Below are 19,978 nucleotides of genomic sequence, written 5' to 3'. Positions count from 1 at the left end.
GACCAGTCTACACCGCAGTCTGCCCACCTGGTGATGCCTCGAAAGCTGGGCTTCCCTGTGTTGGGGCACTGCTCAGCTCCCCAATTTCTAGAGCTGTTTCATCCAGAACATTCTGACGTATACTCTGTAAACCCAATCCTGTGAGGCAGTCTGTCTCCCCGCTGCTTATGGCTGCAGGTTAAGATGTCAGCCATACCTAGCCAACCCCCTTTGAAGACCTAGCCCCTGGTTGCTTTCTCTACCTTCTGCTCTTTTCATGATCACAGAAAGCCATGGGCCAGAAACTGTTGTTATCCAGGAAATACACGTTAGTTACAACAGCATTTGTCTGTGAATTCTCACAGAATAAAATGAGTAAAAGCATAAGATAAATATATTCCCCACTTAACATGGGCCACATCTGTTGGTGCACACCTGTAATCCCAGCAACATGGGAGGCTGGGGCAGGAGGATTGCAAGTTTGAAGCCAGACTGGACAACTTCACTGGATCCCCATCTCAAAATTAAAAAACAAAAAGACTAGGGATGTAGCTCAGTGGTAAAGCACCTTTGGGTTCAATCCCCAATACTTAAAAAAAAAAAAAAAGGAAAACATAGAAGAACAGTTTCTAAATTCAGTGGCTGAGTCATTGCAAAACCACTAGAAGAACAAATGACTAGCAAATGAACTATAGTTGGATACCATGGAGTGTCCCAAAACCAAAAAATGAGTGGGTCAAATGTTATATTTTTTCTTTCTTTTTTTTAAACATTCATTTATTTATCTTTAGTTTTTAGGTGGACACATTATTTTGCTTTTATGTGGTGCTGAGGATCGAACCCAGTGCCTCATGCATGCTAGGCGAGCACTCTACCACTGAGCCACAACCCCAGCCCCAGATGTTATATTTTTTTCATTTCTTCTTGAGTCTTGATCTCACCATGAACTAAACTCCTTAATATGTTTGGCAGTGATTTAAAGAGTGGAAATGTGTGGGGGTATTAAGTTGTATCAGGGTTCTTATAAAGTCTATTCTTAAGACAGTTTATCATCATTCTGTTAATGTCCTCTGCCACTCTGTTTAGGTATGAAGTCTTACAGTTCTGCTGGCTGTCACCAGACAAGAGACCAGCAGCTGAAGATGTCCACAGACTACTGACTTACCTGCGCATGCAGAGCCAGCGGGATGCGGAAGTGGACTTTGAACAGCAGTGGAATGCTCTCAAACCAAACACCAGCAGCAGAGACACGTCAAGCAACGCTGCCTTTCCAATCCTCGACCATTTTACCAGAGATCGGCTTGGTCGTGAAATGGAGGAGGTTCTCACAGTGACTGAAACGAGCCAGGGGCTGAGCTTCGAGTATGTCTGGGAGGCCGCCAAGCATGATCATTTTGATGAGCACAGCCGGGGCCACCCAGACGAGGCCTTATCCTACTCAAGCATCTTCTTTCCAGTTGAGGTGTTTGAGAGTTCCCTTTCAGAACCTGGGCCTGGAAAACAGGATGACAGTGGCCAGGAGGTCCCCCTCAGGGCCCCTGGAGTGGTTCCTGTCTTTGATGCTCATAACCTTTCCGTCGGAAGCGACTATTATATCCAGTTAGAAGAGAAAAGCGGTAGAAACTTGGAACTTGATTACCCACCTGCACTGCTTACAACCGAAATGGATAATCCAGAAAGGGTTGGAGCAGAGGCATCCCAGTTTCCCGCCCTCAGGAACCCGGAATTTGAGGAATCCAGTACAGATGAAGATTTCTTCCAGAGCAGTACAGACCCGAAAGATCCTGGCTTAGCTGAGGATTTACATGTTAACAGTGGCCCTGAGAGCCCTTTCAATAATATTTTTAATGATATTGACAAAGTGGAAGATTTGCCCAGTCACCAAAAAATATTCGACTTAATGGAACTAAATGGAGTTCAAACTGACTTTAAGCCAACCACTTTAGGTTCAAGTTTGGATGACCCCAGCAAGTCAGGAATAGCTTGCCACTCTGACAAAGAAAAGCCTCGTAAGCTTTTTGACCATGAGCCTCTTTGTTTATCAGAAAATCTTTTGCACCAAGATCACTTTGATCCATTGAATGTTCAAGAATTGACAGAAAACTTTTTATTTCTTCAAGAGAAAAACTTACTAAAAGACTCATTGTCTAGCAAGGAACTGATAAGTGATCTTCAAACAGAACTTAAGAATGCTGGTTTTACTGACACTGTTTCAGAAATGTCTCCTAGAAACTCTATAGCTACTGAGCTTAAGCTTACTGAAAAGACACCGGGCTTCCCTCTGTCCCAGGAGAATCTGGGCACAAAGGGCACAGATGCAGGAGTCACGCTCAAGGGTGACACTTTGAGCACCTCATTGCAGTCTTCCCCAGAAGTGCAGGTACCTCCTACCTCCCTCATAGCAGAAGAAGCACTTCCTGATGCCCCCCCAGGTTCACTTCTGAAGCAGGAAGGGACCAAGCCTACAGGTTTGGATGTCAGCACCCCTGAGGACCTTCTCTGCCAGGATCTGAATCCAGACTCTACACCTGCTAAGGTTGAGATTCCCTCCACCAACACCAGAACCTGTGGTGTGGACAGTGGGCCCCAGGACTCAATGCACCCAAGTCAGGAGGTCTTCAGATTAACCAAAGGGGACTCCATTCTTACAGATAATGTTCTTGCTAGTCGGGGGAGTACTGGAAACAGTCTTCCAGAATTGAGACAAAACTTACAAAATAAACTGCTTTCAGAAGACTGTCATGGAGGCAGTTTACTGGAGAAAAACTTGGAAACTGTAGAGACTTTAAACCAGCTCAGTTATAAAGATGCCACAAAAGATACAGGCTTGGTGTCTGCCCTTTCATCAGACTCCACCAGCCAAGATAGCCTCTTAGACGATAGCTTGTCAACACCCAACCCGACTTCAGAACAGTCAGTGGAGACCCCAGACTCCCTGGATTCAGTGGATGTCCATGAAACGTTATTGGAATCCTTAGGCTCCCACACCCCTCAGAAACTCCTGCCCCCTGACAAGCCAGCAGATAGTGGCTATGAAACAGAGAACCTGGAGTCCCCTGAATGGACTCTACACCCTGCCCCTGAGGGCACCTCAGACTCAGACTCAGCTGCAGTGGGTGATGACAGTCATAGCAGTCTGCCTCCCAATCCGGTCATCATCATCTCAGATGCAGGTGATGGCCACCGAGGGGCAGAAGGCAGCTCACAGACTTTTGCACCTGTCTCCCAGAGTTCATATCGAGACTCTGCATACTTCTCAGATAATGACTCGGAGCCAGATAAAAAGTCCGAAGAGGTCCCAGGAACCTCCACTTCAGCCTTGGCATTAGCAGAGGGCCAGTCCCTGCCTGAGCCAGTCACCCCAGAGCAAAGCCCTGGTGCCAAAGATAGCTGCCAGGAAACCCAAAAGAGCCAACCACATCAAAGTTGTCCATCGGATACGCAGAATTCCAGTCACCTGGAAGTAGAAGAACTATTGGAGTCAGTACAGGCTGAGATTTCCAGACAGACATACTCTGTGGAAGATGAGGCCAGGAGCCCCTTGAGTTTATTGAATTCAGAACTTAGCAGTGACGACTTCGAGATGCAAGAAGATCGCCCCTGCACCATCACCTCCACGGGAACCAACACCAACGAACTCCTGGCATATGCAAATTCTTCGGTGGATAAGTCCTTATCCAGCCACTCTGAGGGCCCCAAGTTGAAAGAGCCAGATATTGAAGGGAAATACCTGGGCAAACTTGCTGTGTCTGGGATGCTCGACCTCTCCGAGGATGGGATGGATGCCGATGAGGAGGACGAGAACAGTGACGACTCAGATGAGGACCTGAGGGCCTTCAACCTGCACAGCCTCAGCTCCGAGTCGGAAGACGACATTGAGCACCCTGTGCCTGTGATCCTCAACAACGACGAGGACAGCAGGCACTTGCGGAGTTTGTTGAAACCGTCAGCATCTGTGGCCATTGATCAGCTGCCTGATGACTGGAAGAAGGAAAAGAAGGCAGTGACGTTTTTTGATGATGTCACAGTCTACCTGTTTGACCAGGTATCTGTTACCTCTACATTATTTTTTTTTAAATGTTTACTTTTTAGAAGTAGTTGGACACAGTACCTCAATTTTGTTTGTTTATTTTTATGTGGGCCTGGCACGTGCTAGACGAGCACCCCATCACTGAGCCACAATCCCAGCCCCACCTCAAAATTATTTTAAATGCCTGTATCTATATTAGAGAATTCCAAAACATGTTACAAAGTTGAGTGTGGACAGTGGTCTCTTTTATAATTACTGTTTCATGGTAACAGATTGCGATTACCCCAAGTAATTTGGGGTTCCAGTTCCAAGAATAGTCAGAGATGTAGTTTGCCCAGGGAATTTGAATTAAATTAAGAAAAGTAGACTTGGATGCTCTTCTTGGATCTCCTAACAGGTCCTACTGAAATCAGTTACCCTTTACAGACTAATTTTTAGAATCTGACAATTGGCAATAACACCCAGCACTTGGATGCAGGCCTGGAACAGTTGCTGGCACACAGCTCTGGAGACAGCCCACCAGCAGCAGCCCCTGCGGTGTGTCTGGGAGTGTGACCTGCTGGCCCTTCTGCCCCTTCCCCTGGCCGCATGCTCTTTGCCCAGTGTGGAGCAGGAGGCTTAGTGTGCGATGAGCACAGACAGGCTCCTTGAAAAGTGGAACAGCTTATAACTGAAGTGTTGTTTTTGAATTTGCTTCTAGAGTCAGCTAGATTGTAAGCGAAGCCCGGTTGTGGGAATAGGCCCCGTCACTTTCCAGAAGGTGTGGAGACCTTGGCTTCCTTCATGGTGCTGGCTCCTTTTTGCTTAATTCTTGGAGCAGAGCCCTTGGCAGCATGGCCTCTATGAAGCACCTGTAGTCGGCCATGGAGTCTTCCTTTCTGTTGCTCTGTGCTTGTTTCTAAGGGCTTTCTCAAAAATCATGGCACCCCTGCCCCATTTGAATACAACACTCTTTCAAGTGCGCCTCTACGCCTCTTCGCTGCCTGAGGTGGAGGTTGAAGGAAAGAAGAGTGGCTTCCTGGGCTCAGCCTGAGCTCTGAGGTCTGCTCCTTCCCTGCTGCTCCCCACCACCTCCACCTGGAGAACCCTGTCAGCCAGCCTGGGAGAAGAAGGTGCCCTTCTCCAAGAACAGAAAGGAGAGGGATGAACACAAGACAGAATCTCAGCATTCTTGGGCCCACCCGGGTTTTTTTGGTTACTTGGTATTGGTTTTTGTGGGTTTTGCCACTGTCTTAGTATTGGTGTCAGGGCGATGCTGGCCTCAGAGAATGCGTTGGCAGGTGTTTCTTCATACTCCTATGGCTTCTGGAAGAGATCATGTAGAAGTGTTGATCTTCCCAAAGAATTGCTTTTGGATTTTGTGGGGTTTTTTTTTTCTTTGTTGTTTTTCTTCTTATCTTTATTATCTTTATTATTTCCTTTCTCCTGCTTATTTTGAATTTATTTTGCTTTTTTCTCCCTGAGTTTCTTAAGGTAAAAGCTTGGGGTTTGAGACCTCTCTCCTTTTCCAGTATTAGCATTTAATGCTGTAATTTCCCTCCATGTACCACCTTAGCTTCATCCCACTGTTGTCAGAATGTTATTTTCATTTTCATTCAGCTCAAATGATTTTCTGGTTTTCCCTTAAGACTTACTCTTTGATTCATGGATTATTTATAATATTGTTTAATTTCCAAGGGTTACAGATTTTCTTGTACCTTTGAGTTGCTGGCTTCCAGTTCAGTTCCATGATGGTCAGGAGCATGCTGTGTAGTTTCCATTCTTTTACGCCTATTAGGGTCTGTTTTAGGGCCGGGCTGTGGCCTGCCTGGGTCAGTGTTCCGTGTACCTCTGAACGCGTGTGTTCTCTTCCTGTGGTGGACTGCTGTTCTGTAAACGTCAGGTTTAGTTTGTGGATAGACTTGTTCAGTTGCTGATTTTTCTGTCTAAATTGTTACTCTTCAGAGTAACTGCAGCTGTGGAAGCTGCAGCTGTATCCTGGGTTTCTACTTTTCTCTTCACTGATGTCAGTGTCGCTGAGTGTGTTACACATCATGTCTGTTAGGCAGGCCCTCTACCCGAGCCACCTCCAAATGGTTCGTGTACATACAGGGTGATCGCATCTTCTTCATCCACTGCCCTTTTAATACTTAACAAAAATCCTTCATTCCTCTTTCTTTTCTTTTTTGCAGTGCTAGAGATTGAACCCAGGGCCTTGCACATACTAGCCAAGTGCTTTCCCCTGGGCTGTATTGTATCCCCGTTCCTTTTTCTAATATTCATATAGCTACTCTTTCTTTTTTTTTTTTTTTTTTTTTGGTGGGAGCGGGTGAGGTATTGGGGATTGAACTCAGGGGCACTCAACCACTGAGCCACACCCCCAGCCCTATTTTGTATTTTATTTATAGACAGGGTCTCACTGAGTTGCTAAGTGCCTTGCTTTTGTTGAGGCTGGCTCTGAACTTGAGATCCTCCTGTCTCAGCCTCTCAAGCCTCTGGGATTACAGGCATGCCCCACTACACCTGGCTCTAACTTTCTTTTGATTATTGTTTGGTGTATCTTTTTTCTTCCTTATGCTTTTAATCTACCTGTAACATTACATTTGTTATGAATTTCATATAGATAGTATATAATTGGTTACTTTTTAAATTTTTTATTATTATTTTTATTTGTTCTACTTAGTTTTATACGTGACAGGAGAATACATTGCAATTATTCATATACAAATGGAGTGTAACATTTCAATTCTCTTGGTTGTACATGGTGTAGAAACGCACCGTTTGTGCAATCATACATGTTCCTAGGGTTATGATGTCCATCTCATTCCACCATCTTTTCTATGCCCATAACCCTTCCCCATCCTCCCCTTTGCCCAATCCAGAGTTCCTCTGTTCTTCCCATGCCCCATCCCCCAATCATAGATCAGCATCCACTAATCAGAAAATACTCGTCCTTTAGTTTTTTGGGATTGGTTTACTTCATTTAGCATAATATTCTCTAGCTCCATCCATTTACCTTTAAATGCCATAATTTTATTCTCTCTTAATGCTGTATATACCACAGTTGTGTATATATACCACAGTTTCTTTATCCATTCATCTGTTTATGGGTATCTAGGTTGGTTCCACAGTTTAGCTATTGTGAATTCAGCTGCTATAAACATTGGCCTGGCTGATTTTAAGTCCTTTGGGTAGTGTGCTGATTTTAAGTCTTTTGAGTATGGACTGAGGAGTGGGATAGCTGGGTCAAATGGTGGTTCCATTCCAAGTTTTCTAGAGGAATCTCCATACTGCTTTCCAAGGTGGTTGCACCAATATGCAGTCCCACCAACAATGTATGAGTGTGCCTTTATCCCCACATCCTCTCCAACACTTAGTATTGCTTGTATTCTTGATAGTTGCCATTCTGACTGGGGTGAGATGAAATCTTAGAGTAGTTTTCATTTGCATTTCTCTAATTACTAGAGATGTTGAACATTTTTTCATATACTTGTTGATTGAATGTATATCTTATTCTGAGAAGTGTCTATTTCAGTTCCTTAGCCCATTAATTGATTGGGTTGTTTGAGTTTTTTTTGGTATTACGTTTTTTGAGTTCTTTATAGGAGATTAGTGCTTTCTCTGATGTGCATGTGCTAAAAATTTGCTCCCTTACTGTAGGCTGTCTTCACCTCAGTGATTGTTTCCTTTGCTGAGAAGAAGCTCTTTAGTTTGAATCCATCCTATTTATTGATTCTTGATAATTTTTTTATTTTTTTAACTTGTTTAAAATAGGTTTTAAAAAATAAAACCTATTTCAAAAATCTGTCTTTCGTACAGATAAACATAAAAACAATTGTACGTATTTTGGGGTGGCATGTGATGTTTCAGTACATGTACATACTGTGTAATGTTTAAACCAGGGTAAACATATCTGCCTTCTCAAATGTTTATCATTTCTTTATGGCAAAATCATTAAAATCTTTTCTTGTAGCTTTAAGAAATATATGGTACATTTTCATCATCTGTGGTCACCCTGCTGTAGGATGGCATACCAGGACTTCTTACTCTTCTCTCAGTGCCCATTGATCAACCTTCACTCCTTCCATCCCCGTGGGAAAGGTGGGGCCAGGGGCTTATTTTCAGAACGTGTTTTGTCTGAGTGCAGTGGCACATGCCTGTCATCCCAGCAACTTAAGGCTGAGGCAGGAGGATCCCAAGTTCAAGGCCGGCCAGGGCAACTTAGCAAAGCCTTGTCAAAAAAGGCAGAGGTGGAATGGAAGGGTCTGGGAATATAGATCAGTGACAGAGCACCCCTAGGTCCAATCCCCAGTACCACAAAAGAAAATAAAACCTATTTTGAAAATCTGTTTTCAGTGGTGTATTTAATTTAGGGGTTTTTGTTTTGTTTTGTTTTGTTTTTTTGTTTTTTTGATACCAGTTGTACTGGTATCACTAAGCTGCATAGGGCCTTGCTAAGTTGCTGAGATTGGTCTCAACCTTGTGATCTTCCTGTCTCAGCCTCCTGAGCCCTAGGATTACAGGTATGAGCCACCACATCGAGCTTAATAAAATTATTAATAAGCTTGTATTTAGGTGCCCCATTTTGTTCTGTTCTTCTGATTTGTTTCTCTTTCCTCTTTTAGTAATAGAACATGGTTAATATTAATTTTTATTTATTGTGTCTTTTACTGTGTGTGTGTGGTAATTTGGTGGCTGGAGGGTTCTGAGAACCAGCGTTTCACCACTTCCTCGTGGAATGCTAGACTCTAGCTACTGCCCAGCGCCCCCCGACATACACATCACTGACACCCCATCCCAGAGTGTCCTGTGTTTTATTGTTAATCATCAGACATATTCGGAAAATTCTGGAGGAGACAAATAGTTGTATATTTACCCAGATAGTTACTACTTCTGTTGTTTTTTATTCATTACTGATGGTTCTGGGTTTCCATTTAATGTCATTTCCCTTCCAACTGGAGAAGTGTGTTTGCCTTTTCTCTCTTTGCTTCTCTCTCCCTCCCCACCACCTTCCTTCTACCACTCAGGTGCAAAGATATTTTCTCTGAATATAGAGTTCCATGTTGACACTTCTTTTCTTTCCACATGCAAAAAATTTTATCAGGCTGGAATTGTAGCTCAGAGCTCAGAGGTAGAGTACTTGCCTGTCACATGTGAGGCACTGGGTTTGATCCTCAGCACCACATAAAAATAAATAAAATTTTTTTCCAAATAATTTTATTTTATCACTTCCAGCTGGGATGTAGCTCAATGTAGAATGTTTGCCTAGCACGTCCTAGGCACCCCCCCACACACACACACACACAAAAGCATCACTTCTTCTGGCTTTCCTAATTGCTCATGAGATGTTTGCATTGCCTCCCTATAAATAATGTGCCTTTTCTCTCTGCCTGCTTTCAGGATATTTTGTCTTTAGCTTTTAGCAGTTTGTGATGCCTCTGGCATGGATTTCTTTGTGCTTATCCCATTTCAGGTTTGCTTAGCTTCTTGAATCTGTAGTTCTATGTCTTTCACCAAATTTTAAACGTCTTCAGCCATTATCCTTCCAGTACTTCTTTTTTCTCCTAATACTGAGGATTGAGCCCAGGGACACTCTGCCACTGCTATACCACCAGTCCTTTTTATTTCTTACTTTGACAAAGGGTCTGGCCACATTGCCCAAGGTGGCCTTGAGCTTGCCGTCCTGCTGCCTCAGCCTCCCTAGTTACTGGGATTGCAGGTGTGGTCACTGCGCCTGATCCCTTCAGTACCTTTTCTGTACCACACTCTTGTCTCCTCTCCTCTCCTCCTGGGACCCCAGTGTTAGGCTTTAGTATCATCCTCTGCTTTTGTTTCCAGGTCCCCCCACCCCTTGCTTTTGGTTGGATTAGACTATTTCTGTTGCTCTGTCTTCAAGTTTACTGTTTCTTTCACTGTCATCTAGTGAGTTTTTAAATTCCATTTGCAACTCTCTACTCTCATATTTTCATTTTATTATTATTATCTATTCTTTTGCTAAAACTTTCTGTATTCCTATTCATTAAAGTATTTGCCCTCCCTTTTATTATTTTTATATTTTGTGGTGCTGAGGATCTAACCTAGGGCCTCCCACATTCTCTACCACTGAGTTACACCCCAAGCTTCAGCACTTTGAAGTCTTTTTCAGGTAATTCTGACACCTGTGTCCTCTTGGCATTCATATCTGTCAGTTATCATTTCCCTTGTGAATTGAGTTTTTCCTGGTTCTTTGGATGCTGTGATTTTGGATTCTATCCCTCAGGACCTGTTGTGCAGTCTGTGTTAGAACCTATGGGAGACAGTGGTGTTTTTGTCTGAGCAGGCTTTCACCCAGCTGGGACCAGGCCACACGCTCCGGCCGCCTTCTGTGGTTGTGGTTTCAGTGTTAGTTCCCCTTTCAAAGGCTTCGCTGTGCTGCTTGAACCTGTACCTGTGGATGCTGTCCGTGGCGAGGCCGGGACTTGTTGTTGGTTATTTAGAGTCAGCCCAAGGGTAGGCCTGGGAGCTCCTCACCCAGTTTCTAGGGTTGCTTTTCTGAGTTCCTTCCTCTGTGATAGCCCTGTGCTGTCCACTCCTAGAGCCTCCCCCATTTGGTCCTCCTCTGTGCTTCATGCTTGCTGAACGGGAGGACAGCAAGCTGTCAGCAGGGGTCCCACCCACTTGCCCTTTAGGGGTTGCCGATGGTCCACGCAGAAGCCTCTCTTCCCTCAGAATCATAGCACTTTCATCCCAGGATTGACTGGGGCTGGGGTGAAAACCAGGGAAAAAGAAAGCAAGCTCCCTGCAGCTCCCTGTGGAGCCTCTGTCTGGATCAGAAACCCCCTTCCTCTGCTGAAAGCAGAACCAAGCCTCTGTTCAACTGCGTGCCTACTCGAGCCCACTGCGTAGCAGGCAGAGCTGAGCCCAGGTGAGAAGATGGTGGAGGCAAACAGGGCAAGTGCATTGCTGGTTTGGTGGCACTTGAATTCTGGGTTTCTTCCCCATCTTCCTGTGTGTCACTTCTCAGTGGCTGTGGAGCGACTTCACACATCCTGCCCAGGTGTCAGAGCTGCATTCACAGGGAGGGGCAGTGTTGTGTTTGTCTCCTCCCACCCAGGACCGAAACCACCCTTGCTTTAAGATGCACACTTCAGAGTCGGTCCTCCTGATGCACCCGCCAGCTGGGTACAGCCATGCTGCTGGGCTTGCTCCCGAGGGCGGGCTCACAGGAATTTCTCTTCTGCTTTTCAGGAGACCCCAACCAAAGAGCTGGGACACTGTGGAGGAGAAGCTCATGGCCCCGGGCCAAACAGCCCAGCACCGTCTTCTGACTCCCCCTACCTGAGCAGGTGCATAAATTCTGAAAGCTCCACGGATGAAGAAGGTATTTAGCTTCTCTGTCTGACTTTGAAAAACAGAAAAATAGAGCTTCAAATAATGTCAGTGTGTTTGCAGAACGTCATTTGTTGCTTTAAGTGATCTCCCCAGCCTCGAGACACAGGGGATCGGCCCCAACGTGTGCTAGCTGGGCAGTGTCTGGGGACATGCCAAGGGAGCCTGTCCTTTGAGTGCTTCCTCGCTTCTTTATCACAAAGTGATAATCTGGGGTTGGCTTATTTCCAGGTGGAGGCTTTGAATGGGATGATGACTTCTCTGCCGATCCTTTCATGTCCAAGACGACAAGCAACCTCCTTGGTTCCAAGCCTTCCCTTCAAACGTCCAAGTACTTCTCTCCCCCGCCACCGGCTCGGAGCACAGAGCAGAGCTGGCCACACGTGTCCCCCTGTTCCAGGTTCTCCATCTCTCCTGCCAACATCGCCAGCTTCTCTCTCACGCACCTCACGGACTCGGACATTGAGCAGGGAGGTGAGAGGCAGCCTGTGTGTCCTGGGGCCGTGGTGGGGGTGGGGTGGGTCTCCCCTGGGGATGCTCCCTGGACTCCAGCCATGGTGGTCTGTTTTCTTGGTATCTGCTGAGTAGATAATACATCTGTGTTTATAAAACTCCACCGTCTCAACAGTGGCCTCAGGTTACTCTACAGGCTCATGGCTGCTTGCTGCTGCTGGGCTGGTGACCCCAGCCAGAGCTGGGAACCACCCCAAGGCCACCTGGAGGACTTGAGGAGTTCCCCAGGCAGTGCTCCACCCCCTTTTCTTCCCCTTTTCTCCTTTTGCTGCTGGTCCCTGTTTTTCCCACAGATTCAGCCTTTCAGAAGGTGCAAGCTGAGAACACTTGACCTGTGATTTTGAAATTAAGCCTGGTGCACTCTGGCTCTTCCCTGGGTTGTTGATTTTGCCATTAAGTTTTGGTCTCTGTGATAGAGAACCAGGTGGGAATTCATGGCACGGGCACATTTGAAGGGGCAATATCTGAACATTTGGCTTCTTTTTCCCTGTACCTAGATTAAAAGATAAATGTTAATAGGTACATTTTTTTTTATTTGAAGTTTACAGCTCAAACAATAAATGTGAAACATAAAGAGCTGGTATCTGTGTTTGCACTGTTTCGCTTATGCTGATTAGATAATACCTGTGCCCGGCAGTCTCCCAGGGGCAGACGTGCAGGTCGGGGCTGGTTTCTTCTGTGTCCTGAACGTGGACTCGGAGCCACCCTGGGAGCTGAGCAGCTGTGTGTGCGGAGTTGGTGAGTGCTGCTCCGAGGACACATGGGGCAGCTCGGGCAGGTGTGACAGCAGATACGAGCCACAGTTCCTTTTCCTGCCAGGCTGGTCAGAGATGCTCTGTACTGTTACTTTTGGGGACAGTTCTTAAAATCCATCGTGTCATGTTGTTTCGTCTCCCAAATAGGCAGCAGTGAAGATGGAGAAAAGGATTAGCTGCTGCAGACGACTCCACCAAGCAGCGCCCCGCATCAGCCAAGCAGTCCTGCCCACCGCTGGCCACCGTGAGCCTGGGAGAGGGACTCCGAAGGTGAAAGATTGCTGGACCGCCGCCGGGCCGGGCAGCTGGGCCCTCTGCAGCTTCGCACCCGCGGCCCCTCACACTTGAAGTGCTCGTGGCTGGTCATCCTGGCAAGGTGGCACACTGCCTCCACGTGTGTGGGGGAACAATGTGCACCGGGGTGTGTGTCTGTTTTCCGCCTCCTCTTCCACGTCCATACCTGTGCCTCCTGGTCTGGGTACAGGTGCTGTGGAGGGTGCACCAGGGGAATGGTCACAAGTGAGCCATATTTATTGTTCTTAAAGAAATCACTAATTGCTCTCTGTAATTGCACTGTGGATAAGTGTTCCAAGAGTCCCAATATTGTACAGAATCGTAAATTATTCAAGGAAAATACGGCAGGTCAAGCTGGTGCTATTCACTAGTTTGATTTTTTTTTAAATAGTTTATTTGCTCTGCATGGTACTTGTAAAGCTTAAATATTTTGAGTGTTATGCCGTCTTCAGAATTGTTGGAACTGTACATATGGTACTCTTTCATAAATGATATTGATTCTGAATGTTAGTGTTTTATGTTCTTATAGGAAATATTTTTGATGAGTCCAAAAATACTGCTCTGTTTTGTTGATAGAATCGAACACATTTTGTCCGTTCTCTATTAGCTGCTTCCCCTGTAGCACATGAGGCCTCTCTGAGCAGCTCAAAGGCCTTGCAGCCTCTCTGTGGGATGCTCCCACTCTGTGCCCACTTTTTCAACCCTTTTGGTAAAAATTGACAGGAGGTGCACCCCGGAACTTGGCTGCAGGTCACTGTTCTCTGAGGCCAGTTTCTGCCGTAGCAGGTCAGGCAAGTTGCAGGCAGAGTGTGGCCACCACCCCCTCCCCCTCCTCCATGGGGGCCAGGCTGCAGGGGTTCTACGCGTCCCTCCTCCCTCCTCCGAGGCACTGGCATCCAATGCGTCCCAGTAGAGGGCTCTGGATGCTGGGCACCGTATGGATAATTTTGTCTATCTACTTCAGGTGTGGTTGAATCAAGCTCTTAAAAAATTTCCAGGGAGAGGGCGTAACTCAGTGGCAGAGCACTTGCCTTGCATGCCCGAGACCCTGCTTCCATTCCTAGCACTGGAAAAAAAGGAAATCTCCAAAGCTGATTTCCCCCTCAGAGCCACTCCAAGTCATGGCTGGTGTCTTTGTAACCCAGGAGATAGACTGCGCCTTGCGGCTGCCAGGAAGAAAACAGGGGGCCTCGGCAGAGCCCAGCAGCCCATGTGCCCTCAGGGTTATCCTGTGTGACTGTCACAACTTGCGTGGCCCAGGGGCTCATCTGCACAGCCTTTTCCTTCTGCATTAAGCACCAAGTTCTCCTCTTGTTTTGAAAGGGACTGAGCATTTGCAGTGCGGCTTCATCACCGGCTGGCAGGAATCAGGCGTCCCTGACCCGAAGCTGCCCTCATCCTACCATCCTTGAGCTCTGTGTTGGCACCAGGAAGTCTCCGGTGGCTAGTGTGGCATAGCTGCACTGTGCTGAGCTAGCACTGATCCTACTGGGGTGGGTCCCCTCACACTGGTCCTTCGCCCCAAATATTTTCGGGTGCTGATCTGATTTCCAGACTCCAGCAAGACACTGGAATGAGTCTCTAGACTGCGGCTGGAGCTGGGACGTCAGCTGGCTCCAGTCCCCGTGCAGAATGCAAATGTGGACCTTGGCTGGAGTGTATGTAGGTGGTAAATTGTGACCTTTATTGTGAATTCCGATTCACTCTGCAAATTTTTTCTACTAAGCAATAAAACTTTCCAAAGCAAGAAAATTCAGAATAGAGTCCCCCCGCCCCCACCGTGGTCTGACCATAGTGCACTCCGGCCGGGTTCGAGTGCTGGGTCTGGACATGGAAGCAGGGCTTTGGAAGGTGATTTTGCCAAAATGTCAGAACTGAATTCTTGCTGTGGCAACTTCCTGAGTTTTCTGATTTCTTTACCTCTATCTACCAGTCTTGGTTGAGAGATAAATGAGATGTGATTATGTTCGTTTTTTCAAATTATAGGCTTAAGGAGTTCAGACTTAAGTGACTAAAAAATCAAGCAGATCCATAGAATATATAGCCTTCTTACGTAGTTAGCCCAGGATACATTTACTGCTATTTGGGGGCTGTACTTTTTTTCACTATGTCAAGATTTTTTTTTTTAAACAACATAGTTCCCACATTTTTTAATTTTAGGTCTGTATCACTCTCATAATTAATTGCCAAAAGCATTTTATACCTTGAGTTGGGAATGGGGTGGGTTGGATCTTACTGTGGTGTTGCATGGAAGGGAAGACTGTATTTCTGATACACATGTGAGTCAACATGATTTTTTGAAATCTCAAGCAATACAAAGAAATTTAATTCAATAGATTAAAACTTCAACCCATTTTGAAGTGTCAAGCATGCGCTTTGTTGTTCAATTCAGGGTTGTTGGGGGGTTGTTGTTGGGTTTCTTTGTTTCTTTTTATTTTTTAACTAATAAGTTGGTTACCAGTAGTGGGTTTTATGAATGGTACTTGTTCTAAAAAGTTATGCAATGAAGTAAATCATCAGCATTCTCTAGACCAAGTGGGGAGGTTTCTAATACCTGAGGCATTTCCTGGTCTCCTTTGGGTAGCCATACGGGATGTGTCCGACTTGATTTAGATCTTACTTTGGTGGAGTGTGTATGTTTAAATCATGTAATACGAATAATCTAACCGTCATTCCCCTTCTAGCTAGATGCTGATTTGTGTTATCAAACGGCCCTGTCATAAGCAGAAAAAGAACTGTAGAGAAAGTCCTCCCAGATCCCTCTGAGACTCAGATCCTGTGTCTGGGTCAGAAGCCATTCATCTTAAGGGCGAAAGAAGAAAGCTGAATTAAAAACAGATCATCCATTCTATTTTTAAATGTTCAGGCCTGACTGTTTCTATAGAGATGGTTTTATCTAAGAAAAAAAATCTTTGTATGTCTTGCTGCCGTAAAACACCTTTCAAAAACCTCTTCCTTTCACTCATATTTCCCATAGGGTATTTGTAGAGTTAATGATCTTTGCATGTCTGTCCGGGGGGCCTGGCAGAGTTCTCTACTCAGTCAGTCACCTAAAAATTCAGATGCAATGCAAGTGTCATACTCCAAATGTTGGGTTTCAGTTATGGGGGGCTTCAGAGCATTGACCTCATGAGGAGTAGCCTTAAAAAAAGAATGGGCATACAGTTACTTCAGACAGAAATCTCAGAAACAATATTCCTAAGTAGCAGTGCGGTTGGCGCCAGTCTTGGCTGTTAAAAAAGAAAACTCTCTAGCATATAAATAAGTTCTTGAAGATGTGTTGACAGTATTGCATTACCGACACCCGTCCAGGTCAGCTTGAATGGCTTAGCTGGGTCTGAATGATGGGACTCGTCTACAGATAGAGGCCTGGGGCGATCATACCTACCAGGCCTTTGTACTGAACAGTCAGAAGAGGTTCACGGCAATATAACAGTTAATGAACTTTCAGTTTAAATTGTGTACATTTTTAAATTGTAAGATTTTTACTGTATATTGATGCATAGTGTGATTCAATAAATTGCTTGTAATTTAAAAACTATTTAATATTCAAAATAAATATAGTTATATATTTATAAACTCTGTTGTTTCCTTTATTCTGTGATTTTTTCCATCATGCAAGAGTAGGGCGGGGGAGGGTGCCCTGGTGCCAATCTGCCTTGGAGCATCTGTACTTGAGGTCCTCACTTGGCCCAGCCTTAAAGAGCCCCTAGCCACAAGGCTCATCTCCACTTAAAACCAGCCTTTCTGCATGGAGAGGGGCATCCCTCTGGTCCCTTACCCCAGGTGCAGGTGGCTAAGAGGTATGCAACAGTCTCCTGCCATAACTATGGCCCATAAGGCTGACTAGTCACCTCACGTCCCAGGTGAGACCCTTAGTGTATAGATGAAACAGACATGAGTCCCCATTCAGAGGTGCCCAAGATATGGCAGCACCGCCCAGTGGAGTTGAGGCTGCCAGCCACATGACAGTCCACACACACACAGTCCTCGCTGGTTTGGGGCTTGGCCTCTCAGCTCCTGAGCAAGGTGCTGCTTTTAGCATCTTTTAATCCCTTGTAGCAGGTGGCCAGGCTGCTGCCAGGGATGGTGATGCACAGCCCATGAGTGGCAGAGTCCGTTTTGAGCACAAGCTGTCTGCCCAAAATCCAGAAATTGCCAGTCCCTTCCCACCAACCAGGACAGGCCACCAGGAGCTACCAATAGCACCATCCCAAGCCTGGGCGTTTGGGGGGCAGCGTCGGAAAGGAAACCCAGGCATCCCCAAGCTCTTGGGGGATGCAGGGTTTACAGCAAAACTTGGGGTGCCCTGGGAGCCAGGGAACCCTAGCCCTTGCTCAAGGATTGTGGCTGCTGTCCTTTAAAGATTCTCTACTAGCGGCAGGAGGATTGCCAGTTCCAAGCCAGCCCCAGCAATTTAGGGGACCCCTGTGTCAAAATTCTAAAGATTAATAAGATTCTCCATTATCCTAGGACGGCTGGCTCTGTGTTCTGAGCCTTAACCCGGAGGCCAGGTGCGGCCCTGGGGCTTCCGCGGGCCCCCAGGGGCTCGGGCTCCCCACCGGGGAATGGCCGCCAGCCTGGACTCCCGCTGATCCGGAGCAGCGGGGCGGTGGGTAGGCGGGAGCGGGCTGCGAGCAGGTGGGGGTGCTGGTCGCCACTGCGCGGCCACCGGTCGGGGAACGGGGGCGTGGCCGCCCACCGGCAGCAGGTGCCCAGCGCCCCGCGCGGCCCCGCCCCGTCCCCGCCCAGCGAGTTCATTTACATGCGTCCGCGGCCCCGCCCGGGGCGGCTAAAGCGACGTGTCCTTGTCCCCCGTGGGCAGCCTACTCGGCGTGTGCGGCCGTGGATCCCCAGGTAACCGGGAGGCTGGGGCGTCTGGGTGCTTTGCGGGGAGGGGACCCAGAGGCAGGACCAGGTGGCCGCGGAGGGGGAAAACCCAGGTGGTGGCCACCCGGGATCCCGGGCTCCTGTACACGCAGCTGGTGCTGTCCACGTGGTGGGACTGGGGTCTGCTGTGGGGTCCTGGCAGTAATGGTCACCCTCTGACCTGTGACAGCTGCCTTATGTCCACAGTAGTTCTGGTCCCAATATTGTCCCTGAGTGTCATGTAAGGTGGCGTGCCTATCCTTGGGGCAAACTTGAGGCATTGCAGGAGCCACCCTAAGCCAGGGTGGGGACATATCTCTGGGTGGTCTAAGCAAAGGGCCAAAGGTCACCTAAGCTCAGGAGGCACTCAAGGGACAGTGAGGGGCATGGGACCAGAATAAGGTCCACTGGTCAATGTGAGCCATCCACCCCCTCAGAGAAAGGACATAAGATACAGGAAGGTTTGGGGGTTTGGGGTAAGATCAGGCAGATGAGCAGCAGCAGCAGCAAAGGGCTGGGAAGAACACTTGAGGCCCTAGCCAGGCCCACGTGAGCTCAGGGCTCAGCATGTGAATAGAAAGGACCCTAGGGTCACTTACCTGCACCAACTGCTGCGCTGCCACTGGCTACTGATACCATTTCATTGGCAAAGACACCGATGGTACGGGCCATCCTGAATGTCCACTGGCCATGGTGAGTGACCACAGAATGGCCTGTGTTCTGGATTTCAGTTTCAAGGCCCCCCCCCTCCCAGCCACCACCTCTTGAGACGACCGGTCTGCAGCCATGAAGACCAAGAATCGGCCACCCCGGCGCCGGACATCATTGCAGGACACGGAGGCCACGCCTGAGGAGCAGACAGCAGACAGGCCCCAGTCGGGCTCAGGGATGGAGCTGACCAAGGGTCTGCGGAGCAGGACCCCCCGGGGAGCTGGGGCACGGGCAGAGGGTGGGCGCCGCCGGCAGGGTCCCAGCAGCCGTCGGGAGAGCAGTGTCCAGCGGCGGCTGGAGAGCAATGAGCGGGAGCGGCAGCGCATGCACAAGCTCAACAACGCCTTCCAGGCCCTGCGCGAGGTCATCCCGCATGTACGGGCCGACAAGAAGCTCTCCAAGATCGAGACGCTCACCCTGGCCAAGAACTACATCAAGTCGCTGACCACCACCATCCTGACCATGTCCAGCGGCCGCCTCCAGGGCCTGGAGGGGCAGGGCCCGGCACAGGGCCCCAAGCTCTACCAACATTACCAGCAGCAACAGCAGCAATCGGCTGGGGGCACGCTTGGAGCCACGGAGGCCCAGCCCCAGGGCCACCTGCAGCGGTACTCCACACAGATCCACAGCTTCCGAGAGGGCACCTAACAGCCAGGTCCGGGGGTGGGCCGGCAGCGGTGGCCCAGCCTGCCCATCCCAACCCTGGTCCTCCGTGCTGCAAGCCCCAGACCAGTTGGTGACACTTCACGAGGTTGTGGCCCCAGCAGATCCATCTTCCCTGAATGCTCAGCTCAGCCACTGCCTGGAGCCGTTTCTTCCAGTTGTCCAGAGACAAGCAAGTGGTCTGGTCTGGGCCATGACCCTGGGCAGCATGAGCCCAAAGCATCTCTGCACATCCCAGGTCCTCCATTTTATCTCTGAGCCAGGTGGATAGGCATGTGTGGAAAGGCCCTCGCCTTCCCAAATGGACTCTCTCCACCAGTGGGCCACTCCCTCCTGGGCACAGGGAGATTCCAGAAAAATGTTTACTTACAAGTTTCCCTGCTACTGGTGAAGCCAAGGCTGGAAAGGGAGCCTCCAAGCTCAGCCGTAGGGCTACAGGGCCTGGCCTCAGCCTTCTCATTTAGGGTAACCTGAGGCCCTGGGCCCAAGGCCTCCCAGGGAATATGGCAGAGCCAAGATGGCGGCTCTTCAGCCTCTGGACACCCTAATCAGATGATCTCTGATAAAGGGAGCTGGTGGGGAGGAGCTTCCTTCTTCTTCTCCTGGGGTGGGGACTCCTGGGGAGGCAGTGGAATTGGGCTGGAGACGGGGTTGTATTCCTGAGAGGAGCCCCCAAGCCCCTGCACAGGGGGAGTTTGTCCTGGGCCTCCTGTGGGTCCCCACCCCAGTTTGCTATTCATCTTTGTCACTGATGTGGGGCCAGGACTTGAGGATTTCTCGGGGCCTGTTTTGAGTCGGGGCCGTTGGGGTTTTGTGC

The 19,978-nt window shown here is 48.2% G+C and overlaps 2 protein-coding genes across 4 annotated transcripts in view; both read left to right on the top strand.

The window, feature by feature from the left end:
• Nucleotides 1–16,448, top strand: part of Lmtk2 (lemur tyrosine kinase 2) — a 93,962-nt gene extending 77,514 nt beyond the window's left edge. For all 3 annotated transcript variants that reach the window (XM_026404128.2, XM_026404127.2, XM_077802246.1), the window contains exons 11-14: nucleotides 1,066–4,024; nucleotides 11,216–11,348; nucleotides 11,588–11,830; nucleotides 12,772–16,448. In XM_026404128.2, the coding sequence (XP_026259913.2) occupies nucleotides 1,066–4,024; nucleotides 11,216–11,348; nucleotides 11,588–11,830; nucleotides 12,772–12,800 (3,364 nt within the window). In that variant the 3' untranslated portion in view covers nucleotides 12,801–16,448. The remainder of the gene's footprint in view (nucleotides 1–1,065; nucleotides 4,025–11,215; nucleotides 11,349–11,587; nucleotides 11,831–12,771) is intronic.
• A 2,125-nt stretch (nucleotides 16,449–18,573) lies between these two features.
• Bhlha15 (basic helix-loop-helix family member a15) lies at nucleotides 18,574–19,146 on the top strand. Its single transcript, XM_026404125.2, has one exon. It carries the CDS (start codon nucleotides 18,574–18,576, stop codon nucleotides 19,144–19,146), a length of 573 nt encoding a protein of 190 aa, XP_026259910.1.
• Nucleotides 19,147–19,978: the final 832 nt, after the last annotated feature.

Source organism: Urocitellus parryii, chromosome 9 (genome assembly GCF_045843805.1).
Source record: "Urocitellus parryii isolate mUroPar1 chromosome 9, mUroPar1.hap1, whole genome shotgun sequence".
Classification (NCBI taxonomy): Eukaryota; Metazoa; Chordata; class Mammalia; order Rodentia; family Sciuridae; genus Urocitellus; species Urocitellus parryii.
This window is presented reverse-complemented; position numbering and strand designations above follow the sequence as displayed.

Excerpts from the sequence above, each read along its gene's own strand:
- Bhlha15 (XM_026404125.2), top strand. The coding sequence starts at position 18,574 with ATGAAGACCAAGAATCGGCCACCCCGGCGCCGGACATCATTGCAGGAC.